General features: G+C 39.0%; 1 protein-coding gene across 9 annotated transcripts in view; it reads left to right on the plus strand.

Moving 5' to 3' along the window:
• The window catches only part of frya (furry homolog a (Drosophila)), a 105,802-nt gene extending 95,779 nt beyond the window's left edge, over window positions 1-10,023 (plus strand). For 6 of the 9 annotated variants that reach the window (XM_084718034.1, XM_084718026.1, XM_084718028.1 and 3 more), the window contains exons 53-62: window positions 1,024-1,164; window positions 1,989-2,152; window positions 3,501-3,708; window positions 4,005-4,154; window positions 4,244-4,342; window positions 5,344-5,427; window positions 6,781-6,798; window positions 7,022-7,132; window positions 7,222-7,427; window positions 8,595-10,023. In XM_084718034.1, the coding sequence (XP_084574160.1) occupies window positions 1,024-1,164; window positions 1,989-2,152; window positions 3,501-3,708; window positions 4,005-4,154; window positions 4,244-4,342; window positions 5,344-5,427; window positions 6,781-6,798; window positions 7,022-7,132; window positions 7,222-7,427; window positions 8,595-8,853 (1,440 nt within the window). In that variant the 3' untranslated portion in view covers window positions 8,854-10,023. The remainder of the gene's footprint in view (window positions 1-1,023; window positions 1,165-1,988; window positions 2,153-3,500; window positions 3,709-4,004; window positions 4,155-4,243; window positions 4,343-5,343; window positions 5,428-6,780; window positions 6,799-7,021; window positions 7,133-7,221; window positions 7,428-8,594) is intronic. The other 3 variants (XM_084718029.1, XM_084718033.1, XM_084718035.1) reach the window with 1 other exon arrangement.
• Window positions 10,024-11,216: the final 1,193 nt, after the last annotated feature.

Genomic DNA, 11,216 nt, shown 5'->3' on the forward strand with positions numbered 1-11,216 from the left:
TTGCTGGTGGGATGATGAAACAGTCTTTGAATGTGTTCAAACTTAAAAAAAAAAAACAAAACTTACATTTATTTCTTCATTAGTATCAATATACTGATTTCAACCACAGTTTGAACAAATATAATTGCCAGATTTATTTAAGGCATTCAGAGGAGGAGAACGAGGCCTCACACTGACATCGACTCTCACTAAACTCATTTTTATCTGGACTTTTTTTCATTATTACTGTCTTGGGCATTTCAACTATTCTTAAACTGCATACTGTGAAAATAATTGAGCATATTTTGATAAGATTTTATTGTCTATTTTCTATTTATGCTTCTTGACTTTCAGTATTTGCTTTTTATTTTTCTGCATATTTTTCTACTTACTACATTTATCGCTGTGCTCCAAAATCACAGAAGCCTCGTATTTATAAACCTACTTGGCAGTAAACCTGATTCTGATAAATTCTTCTGACCCTCAATGAGCTTTCCTCTTGTGCCACCTGCAGGTTATTGTAAGCTTTGCACACAAGACAATTTAATTTGCACAGCTCATCGTATGCAGCTTTTCTACTGGAATCAACCTCGGAGCCGAATTTTCAAAGCTCCAGAAAAAAAAATAGCACAATCTCCCACATGCACTCTACAACTCAAACTGTAGGGTGTAATAATGATCACTGCAGCGTCCAGGGGCTGCTTTAACTTTTGCATCATCTTTTGTCTTGTTTGCATCATTTTTCTGTTACTCCATGACTGCTGCTCCTCACGCAGTTTTAGATGAAGTTTGTAGAAACTGTGGTGGCAGCAGATGGAAAGCCCATGTGTCCTCGCAGCTGTCATCCCCACTGCTCTCCTGTTTCTGATTTGTCAGCCACTGTCAGTGCTCACAGGCAGCTCAGGAATGTTGTAGATTTCACAGTGTTGAACTTTTCAGTCCAGCGTATTCAGCTCTGCTTTTTTTTCCAGTGTTTCTTTCTAAAAAAAACTTGTTGTTTATTGAAAAATGACACAAGATTGCTATCACTTTGTCTCCTTGCAGACTGTCAGCCTCTCTCCGACAGCAGAGATCAGTATGGACTCTCCCTCCGCCTTTTATGACACAACTTCGGCTGATTCAACTCCTCTGAACACCAAAAATCCCAGTTTCGAGGTCCAACTGCCAGAGGACTCGAAGCAGCGGGTGAATAAGGGCTTCAGAGTGTCTGAGATTCTGGGAAACACTAACTCCTATCGCAACTCCATACTCGAGTTCTTCACTAACTTTGCCAAATAGGAGCTGAATTCTGTTGCATATCGTCTTGTGAAATGTCTTGGATGTTTTATGTGCTTTGGGTTCATTCAGTCGATGTTAAGTATTATTTAGTGGCGCTGTGACTTTTCTACATTTCTGTAGCGCATGAGAGGGTCTTTTCTTGATATTTCAGTAGCTGCATGCCAAAGTTGAATGAACTAAAACCTGCAGCAGGCGATCCATAACGCTTTGGGCTCGTAGTTTTAATTGTGGCAGAGGTTGTCTGGGGGTGTTAGAGGGTCGTAGTCGGCAATAATAGAAACAAAAAAAACTCTTTCTTTCTGTGTCTGTCTTGTTGTTTAAGGCAATGTGTATACCTATTGCTTCTGTGTGGGTGGCTCTGAGCAGCAACTAAAATCTCTTGGCATGTGGGAGGTCGAGAAAGGTTTACACATTGCCTGCCCCCCCAAAAAAACTACCAGTGTGCAGGGCCACGATGCTGGCTGAATTAAATTAATTTATATTTATCAATTTAATTGGCTCAATTTATGCACACTAAATTTACCAAATAAAAGAAAACACCACAAGGAGTGTCCATAGGGTCCCATGCCAGGTTAGTGTGTCCATTTTACCCTCAATTATCTGTTTAATGATTTAAGTGTAACAGAGGGAACATGTTTGAGATCATAATAAGCTAATAACTGCATGCTGCCTCAGTATTTGTTCTTCACTCTGGTGCTGAGAAAACATGTGTCCCCCTTGATCTACTGTAGCACGAGGCGTCCCAAGAAGATGAGGACATCAACATCCATGAGGAGGAGCTGTCTCTGTCCATCACTGAGCTGCCTCCTGAGTTTCACTGTGGGGACAGTGTGACGATGGACATGGTTCACATTGATTACAAAGGGGAGCTGGACATTGACAGCTGCTTACCCAGGTACCTAAACACAGCTTTGATCAATACAGCGAAAACCTCCAAGTGAGATCTGTATATTTCTAACGTGAATATTAAGTAATGAAACGGACAGCTTTGCACATTTTTTTCAAATTACTGTACAAATTAAATTACTGCACTGTGTATAATTCAAATGGGCTACAAATCCAGTACTGCACATAAAATATAGCTGTTGTTCTTGCTGCTGCTTGGTTTTGGCAGTTTGTCATAAGCCTCAGGGAGACTGAGTGTTTTCATTGAGGGAAAGTTATTTTTTTTTCTTTTTCCCATCATGATTTCAATGTGCGTGCAGCACAAGAGCTGTCAGAATACAAGAATTTTCGACTCAGATACAGATACAATACTAGTGTAATAAAATTATACTACCTCTTTTGACACCTCAATAAAAAGAAAAAAGTCCTAGGCACACAGAATAGGTTCATTTTTTGTATTTTTTTAATTAACCTGCACACAGTGTTGGTACAGAAGAAGTCACTGAACAGTCTGGTTTTGCTGCAATTTAAATTTCAGGCATGACGATGAAGACTGAACTGACCTGAGGTCTTGAATAAGCACTTAAATATTCTTTTTATAGCTTTGGCACTTTTGATGCAATAATTAACTGGTATTGTATCAATTTAAACTCAAAAAAGTATTGTTTGAAGTTTCAAGACTTTTGGCGACCTTACACAGTATCAGCCTCAGGTCGCCAGCCTCGATGCCTCTACTCCAACCTTGTTCTGTAGCCACATTACCTGTCTGGAGAAAAAGGAATGACATGGATGTGAAAAGTGTGTGACATCAGGGCAGAAACTACCCTGAAAAACAGGTTTTAAGGTTGCAGCAGAGAGACACAGGGAGAGAAATGGAGCATATGAATATGGACAGAAGTGTCAATATGATATAAAACCTACAGACTTGAGTCTGACAAAAATACTGACAAAAACAGTTTAGTCTGTCAATGCACTGAATTATTATGAACCATGAGGAACTGCCCAGACGCTGTCTCTCGTCTTTACCTCCCTGGTGTATATTAGTGTTCATGTTTGCTGTCTGTTTTAGTATGAAATGATCTCACAGTTTTAAATTGTTGTTAATAACCAGGTTATCCTGACTGCCATTATTTAGGTCTGACTGTGATGATTTAGAGCGGCTTGAAAGGATTTTTTCCCCCCAAGTAAAAAACACATTTATTGAAAAAAAAAAAAATAGAATTAGCATAGTTTTTAATTTTTTTTATTATTATTGTTTATAAATAAAGATATATAACCGTGAGCACTATGATCAGTTTTCACTGTAATAGAGTTACATATAAATGGTATTGTTAATAACGTGACTCATGTCCACTCAGTCTCGCCGAGGAGGAGAGAGACGACATGCTGGAGTCCCGTTCTTCACCGCCACCGTCACCCTTCTTCTCCGCCATCCTTGCGGCGTTCCAACCAGCCGTGTGCGATGATGCAGAGGAGGCCTGGCGAAGTCACATCAACCAGCTTGTGTCTGACTCAGACGGATCCTGTGCAGTCTACACATTCCATGTGTTCTCTTCACTATTCCAGGTATTATACTGTAGCACGGCCTCGCCGCAGCGCACACCTGACACCATGTGTCTGGTCAGACTGGATAATTAAACTGAAAGGGTAACAGGATTAGTTCTCTGGCTGATTAACCTTTAGAGAAACAGGCTTCCCTTCAGAAGAGCTCTGATTAATTACAAATAGAGATTCACTCTGTCGATGATTCCTGCTCAAAAATCTTCAGAGATTCATTAACCAGATGTTGTTCACTTCACTGACCAAAGCTGACAGGTGAATCTCACAGTATCACAGCGAGCCTTTTTTTTGTTTCTCTGCAGAGTATTCAGACCAAATTTTGTACGTTGACCTGTGACGCTGTGAGTTACCTCGGTGACGGCCTGAGAGGGTTAGGATCAAAGCTGCTGAGGTCGTCTCAGATGCTGACGTCATGTTCAGAGTGCCCAACGCTGTTTATTGATGCAGATACAGTGAGTAACCTCAGAGTTTACAGTTTATGATACTTTTTTAACAAATGATAGTTGAGCAAATTCAGCAACAAAACTCTTTATCTTCACAGATTATGTCTTACGGGCTCCTGGAGAAAATGAAATTCAGCGTCTTGGAACTTCAAGAGTATCTGGATACTTACAACAACAGAAAGGAGGCGGCGCTCTCTGTAAGAACATTAAATATTCTGCTTTACAGTCTGAATGTCACCTGTATGTTGACACTGTGTTTACACTGTTATTATGTTGTTCATGTGAGGTCTCCAATGTACTTAAGACTGCGCCAACTACACAAATTTGGCTTTTTGTGGAAAGACTCTGGAACAACTTTTGGATAAAGTGGAAAACATCAGCAGATGTTAAAGAGTTGGTTTGACTGTAATAATTATACACTGAATTTATGTAAATGGACTCAAAGAAACTCAAAGAAGAAACTAATCATAAATAATGTAGAAATAGAAAGAGTGGATGAAATCAAAGCGTATAGACTATATCAAAACTAAATTATCCAAGTCAATTGCAATATCATATAAAGTCAAAGATATAGTAAAGAATGCCTTATACTATTCCCTCATACTCTCATACATGATGTACAGCCTGGAAGTGATGGGAAATATTTATGAAACAAACACTAATCCAATATTCAGCCTTCAAAAACGAGCCATAGGAATTCTAGTCTTCTTGCTCGTTCCCTTACAAACTCCAACCAGCCGACTCTTGATCAATTAAAAAGCACAAAATTTTAAAGACCTGATTGACTTCAAAATGGTTCAAGTCATGCATAAAGCACAAAATCAGTTATTATCCAGCAGCATCTTCAAAGTCTTCTGCTTCAAATGAGAGAAAGTCAACACAAGGTCAGACTTGATAAATATTCACCAGGGCTGCAAATAACTATTATTTTCATAGACGATTAATCAGTTGATTATTTTCTCAATTAATAGCCTATAAAATGTCACAAAATAGTGAAAAAATTTTGATCAGTGTTTCCCAAAACTGAAGGGGATGTCCACAAATCTCTTGTTTTGTCTACAACCCAAAGATATTTCATTTTACTGTCAGAGAGGACTAAAGAAACCAGAAAATATTCAGATTTCTTCTTTCTTATTTGCATATTTTATCTTTGTGCGTTTTTTTAACTTATTAAAAACCTAACCCCTGTCGCCCACAGTGGCTGAGCAGCTGTAAGGCTACCTTTCCCAGGAGTCCTGGGGGCACCGTGATAACATGTCAACCAGCTGAGCATGAGGAAAAGGTAAATCCTTAATGTTTTAGGAGCAATAAGTCTGACATGTTGTCATATCAGTTAAATAACAGTGTAAAATACTAGTTTCTATGGTTTATTTAATGCATTCAGTCAAACACACAAAAGGCTGTGTAATTTATTAATCATTCTGTGAGAATAAAAATGCCTGAAAAGACTAAAAATTCCTCTTAAACTGACCTGTCACACTGTGCTTTCTGCATTACGGTTACTGTGTGGTTCTGTAGCTCTGTGAGTGTTACCTCTAATTTTCTCACACTATGTAAATGTGAAGTTTCTGACAACCTTGAGTTGCCGCACGTCACATTGATTATCTCATTCCAATGTGCATTGTGATTATTGTCAGCTCTGCTGAGCATGGGAGCAAGTTCTCTTTAGTTGCATTTTAATCTAAACAAACACTCACTTCACCACTGAGGAAAGGAAAACAGCAAAATGGAAAGTTTTGCTGTTAAAACTTGGTTCTTAATAGCTAAGAGATTCCCACCAGAGTGAGTGCATTTGTGCTAATTAACAGGCAAACTTGTGCTTGGCTTGTTTCACCTAGCTTTTTAATTAAAGGGACCCTGTGGAGTTTTTTGTTGTTGTTGTGTGTATTACCTCCTTCATAAAGCATTTCCAAAGTAGTACTTTAATAGACCTTTTTTACAGCAGCCATATTGATATGTGTTAGTCAGGTCAATACCATCATTGGAAACACACAGGACACAACACACAGATAACACAGGTGTAACACAGGTGTCAGAGCTTAGGAAGGATCAGTTAGTATCACTGGTAACAACTGTTTACTATTTCATGTCAAAATGTCTGCTGTGAAAAAGCCATGATTGAAGAACTAGAACTAGACAGTGGACACAGCGCACGTTCGGTCCGATGAGGATTGCTCGCCAGGTGCATACTCCAAAAAAGCTTTCTAGTTTCCGGGTGTTGGTGCATTGCATCTTGGGAAGTTACTGCTGTTGATCAGTGGAATAATAAGACACCTGTGAATCGTGTCCCCCACATGCATGTGCGTGGATTTGTTTGTGCGTGTGTGCGTCCTTGTACATGTGCACAAGATAAGTAAGACGGGGATCCACTCAGAAAAACACCTCTGGTAGTGCGACTAGATGCCACAAAACTCCACAGGGAACCTTTAATTTATGGCAGATACCAGCCCTTGTTTCAGTTCTGATTTACACATACATTGACCCTCACGTTTCTTCCTCTCTGCATGCGAATAAAATGACCTGTGCTAACACTTCTCACCTCCTCTTAAATGGAAATAATGAGGAATTGCATGCTCTTCTTTTGATTCTGTGTTTTCCTGCCTCTTTTCTGTCCTGTAACATGCGTGCTTTGTAGCAAATGGAATCTCTGGCTGTAAGTTGGACAGACTTGTTCCTCTTTGTAGATTCAAAATGGTCTTTTAAAAGCCTATTTGCCTATTTCTAATTAGTTCTACGGTAGTTAGATGTGAGTTTATTATCTACCAGATGCAGAACTGAAAATAGGTAACCTGATAAAGTTTTAAGTAATGACTGAGAAAGAAAAATCTATCCCAATAAGAAAGCCTTTTGCTAACAGCCACTTTCTTCTCTTACAGCAACTGGAGCTCTGTCAAAGACTCTACAAACTCCACTTTCAGCTGCTGCTGCTCTTTCAGTCTTACTGTAAGCTGATCGAACAGGTCCACGCAATAAGCACTATTCCCGAGGTGGGTGCATCTTTCATTTTTCCTCTCCAGTGTTTTTGGAGCTGTGAGACCCAACATCTAATCCGTGTCTAATCCCTCTCAACCTACAGCTGACAAACATGTCCAGAGAGCTAAACGAGTTGAAGAGCAACCTGAGGGTAGCAGCAGCCTCAGTGACGAACGATGAGATCGCCGCCCGTCAGAGCTCCTCTTCTGAGCCCACCTTCAGCTCCTCGGAGGCCGCCGTGCAGGCCATCCTGGAGTGTCTGAAGAACGGCGAGTTCACGATGGCCATTCGCTACATTCGTGAGTGCAGGTGAGACAAGATAAAGGATCATTTTTCTGAACGTGAGGAGTGAATGCTGTCAAAAAATGCCCCCAGTCAGACGAGTAACATTTTCTTATAGAAATAAAAGTTTTTATTGATTTTGAACGAGCATATCAAATGAGACATTTCATCAGCAAAGAAACATAATCCAAAGAAAACAAAACCATTCAGGCAAGACGTCATATTTCATCATATTTCAGACGGTGTAATATAATCCCAGAAAATTCCCAGATTGGTCCCTCAGTGTGGTTTCTATCAGATCCTGGTCAGTATGGACTCATGTGAGACCGCTTTTGTCATATAACTGACCCATTCTTTAGGTGCATCCAGCTAAACAAAATGTTGGTTCACAGATTTTCTACCTACTCTTCAACCAATCGATCAGTTGATCTGCAGGTCGTCTCTAGATTAACTAAAGTGGCCACAGTGCACTGAATGCTCTCTACCTGCCAGCACGAATAGGTAATTGTAAAAGTCGCACATGAGGAAAATAATTGTTAATAATTATATTCATAGTTAATCAAATTATCATCATCATTTATTTACTTTATTATTATTAAATTAAATTCTAATATAATTGCCTTGGTTACACAATGAATTCCTGCAGTTTGACCAGTTCTTTTCACACATAGCGACACACACACACACACCAGCAACCAGCAACCTACCTACCAATTTACTACTCTCATTATTTAGTTGGCTTCAAATGATGCTTAACATTCACACGGTTTCTCTTAACTGTTCCTCAGAATTACAACATTAGTCAAACATCGCCCCAGCTTGTGTAGCCACATTAGCAACAACATGCTAATGCTAAATTAAACTCAGTAATTTACTAAATAAACACTAGAACAACATAAAACTTACAGCTTTTGAATTTCACATGCCGTGATCAAAAATAAACTTTTTATCCACTCAGCTCTTCTGTATGCATTTGTGCTGTTTACATGGTGCCACTTAGTGTGGAACCAGTAAATGTTCAGTAAACAGCCTCTCACTCAAAAACACAACACCATATATCCTGCTCCCGCTGAATTAAGAAGCTTCTCTCTTTAGTAAAGTAACACCAGTGAATGAGAGGTCGGATAAGAGAATAGCAACCGACTAATCGACCAACCGACCATAAGATGTCAATATTTTCTTTTTTCATTTCAGAACGATGTGGCCTAATGACATCTTCGGCAGCCCTTCTGAGGACGAGGTCCAGACGTTACTCAACATCTACTTCAGACATCAGACGTTGGGTCAAACAGGAACTTTTGCTCTGGTGGGCTCAAAACAGGACCTGACAGAAATCTCTGGAAAGTTGATGGAACTCAACGTGGAGATTCGGGACATTATCCGGCGAGCCCAGGGCTACCGAGCCATCACGGCTTTCCTCCCAGACTCCAGGGTCTCAGGCTCGACGCTCTGATGGCGGTCGGTCCAGCAGCGTGTCACCCGTGTTCCCATCATGCCTCGACTTTGGGTCCAGTCTGGGGTTGCTGCTATCATCTCAGTGGTTAACAAGCACTCTGCTCTCTCCCGGGAATAACCAAACCCTCCTCCTCTTGTTGCTCAGAGCACATCAGAATGTCAGATCTTCAGATGTGCAGCAATACTGTTGTTGTTGTTTTGTTTTTTTTTAGAAAGATGAGAGACTTTGCTGTTGCTGTTTTATTGCACTAATAATAGAAATTGTCACAAAGCGACCACTTTGCTACTGAGGTCAACAACTTTCACATTTAACAGAAGACATACCAAAGCTAAGTGATTCTCTTTCAGTTATGTTGTTTTAATTGTCAAGGGAAAACGTGCAATCCTTCACACAAGTGGAAGACTTTTACTGTATCCTGAAAGAATGTATTTGAATATCAGAGCATTGGAAAACATTGCGAGTACAGAAAAAGGGAGGCTCATTACTCAGTGGAAGTAGTGTGTCTTTTTGTGTGTGTGCGTGTGTGTGTGTGTTTGTGTGTGGGTGTGTTGTGTGTGGGTGCTTGAGTGTGTGATATAAACCTGACGACCATCACAGATGGAATTATGGATACTGATTTATAAAAATGGTTGACATTTAACTACATCAACATGCTGCAAAACTACTGTAATGTCTCCCAAACCCACACCACCTGCTGCCGTGTGGGTTACCTGTTACTTAAACCATCTTACTGTACCTTTAACTGTGCAGCTTTTAGCAATTAGGTAAATTATTTATATTATTTGCAAAAGAAAAAATGCTTTTATCAGATTAGATTTATAGAAAACAAATATTTTATTTCATCTGTTTAAACCCGCCAAGCTTGCAAATCCTATGTACTATAAAGTGTAATAGTAAAGTTTATGAACAAATACAGAAACTATTTTAACTGAATAATTGTACATAGTGCAATGGGGGGCTTTGCTCAGACTCATAAGATTGTATTTTTATGAACTTACAATTTGAGTTGCATGTAAAGTGAAAGAGATAAGCTACATTATTTGTAAAGCTTCCACAAGAACTGTTGGTGTAGCCTCTCGCCTTGTAAATACTACTGCCTTTGCAATGTACTGTACTTTGGTGTTCTGTACACTTATGTAACAAGAAAATAAAACTTACATTTGTTAACTCTGGTTTAATTCTGTGATTTGTGTGATAAATTATTATTGTTGTTGCTGTTGGGGGTCCAAACAGTGTTGCTTCCATTTTTTCTTCTTATTTTTCTGCACTAAAAGTGTTTGTGCAGTGAAAACTGTTTGATGAAAATTTGCCAAATTGGCAGGTTGGTTGCAAGTTTCACCCACTACTCAAGCAACAGAAATGACACTCAGGGCGACGCTGTAACTATGAAGGTTACATTTTTGCAATTATCTTGGAGTAGACTAAAGAGTTCTTCCACTATTTTCATTGCTTAAACTACATGTATAAAATTTTAACAGACAAATCTGTGATTTATCAATATTTTGTCACTTGCATTTACTCATACGCCATGAACAGATTTAGAACTGCTTCAGATCGTGTGTACACAAATAATGAAGGCCTGGCTGTCTTAAAAATGCTACACACCTTTTATTGAAATACATAGCTTATTAAATCTACATTAGTTTAAAAAAAGTCTTAAATAGAATGTTTTTTATGGTTGTTTTACTTTGTCTTATCCTGCTGTTTGAATCCAATTTCATTTAATTTTCCTTGTTTGTATGGTTTTATCATCTGTTCTATTTTGTGCATGCATACATGATTGAAGGGTTAAAAGATTTTAAAGAAAAAATCTGGAAAAATCGGGCAGTTAAAATAATACAAACAAAAGGGTGTAAAAATGGAATTAAAAAAAAATAATAAATGGTGGTAATAAAACATATAGGACACGTTGGTCATAAAACAGGTAGAAGTACTGGATTTAAGTTCTGCTCTACCACAAAGGAGGGTTAGAGAGCCATGAAGTTCTGTCTCAGTGTAGTGTCTAGAAGGGAACCCTAGACCCGCGAAATATCTGGCAACCCAAACACTGATCTTTCCCTGACCCCCAACTACGTGTTCTCTTAACCACAGCATTGTATTGAAAAGTAAGTAAAGTAAGTTTGTACAGAGTGCAAAATGCAGAAACAACGTCTACAAATATCGCGAGAGTTTCGCCAACGCTTCCTTCCTGAAAGGCGAGAGCTGGAGATTTAATGTATCTAATAGTTTCAAACACATATCACCTTTTTTTTTATTGATTTGCGATCTCTTCGAACATAATGGCCACCCACTGTTTACACAGTCATCCTTATATTCACTTAACGCGGTAAATCCTCTATATGGTTGTGAACGTATCAAAA

The sequence above is a fragment of the Lutjanus erythropterus genome, chromosome 4 (genome assembly GCF_056507025.1).
Source record: "Lutjanus erythropterus isolate fLutEry1 chromosome 4, fLutEry1.hap2, whole genome shotgun sequence".
Taxonomy (NCBI): Eukaryota; Metazoa; Chordata; class Actinopteri; order Lutjaniformes; family Lutjanidae; genus Lutjanus; species Lutjanus erythropterus.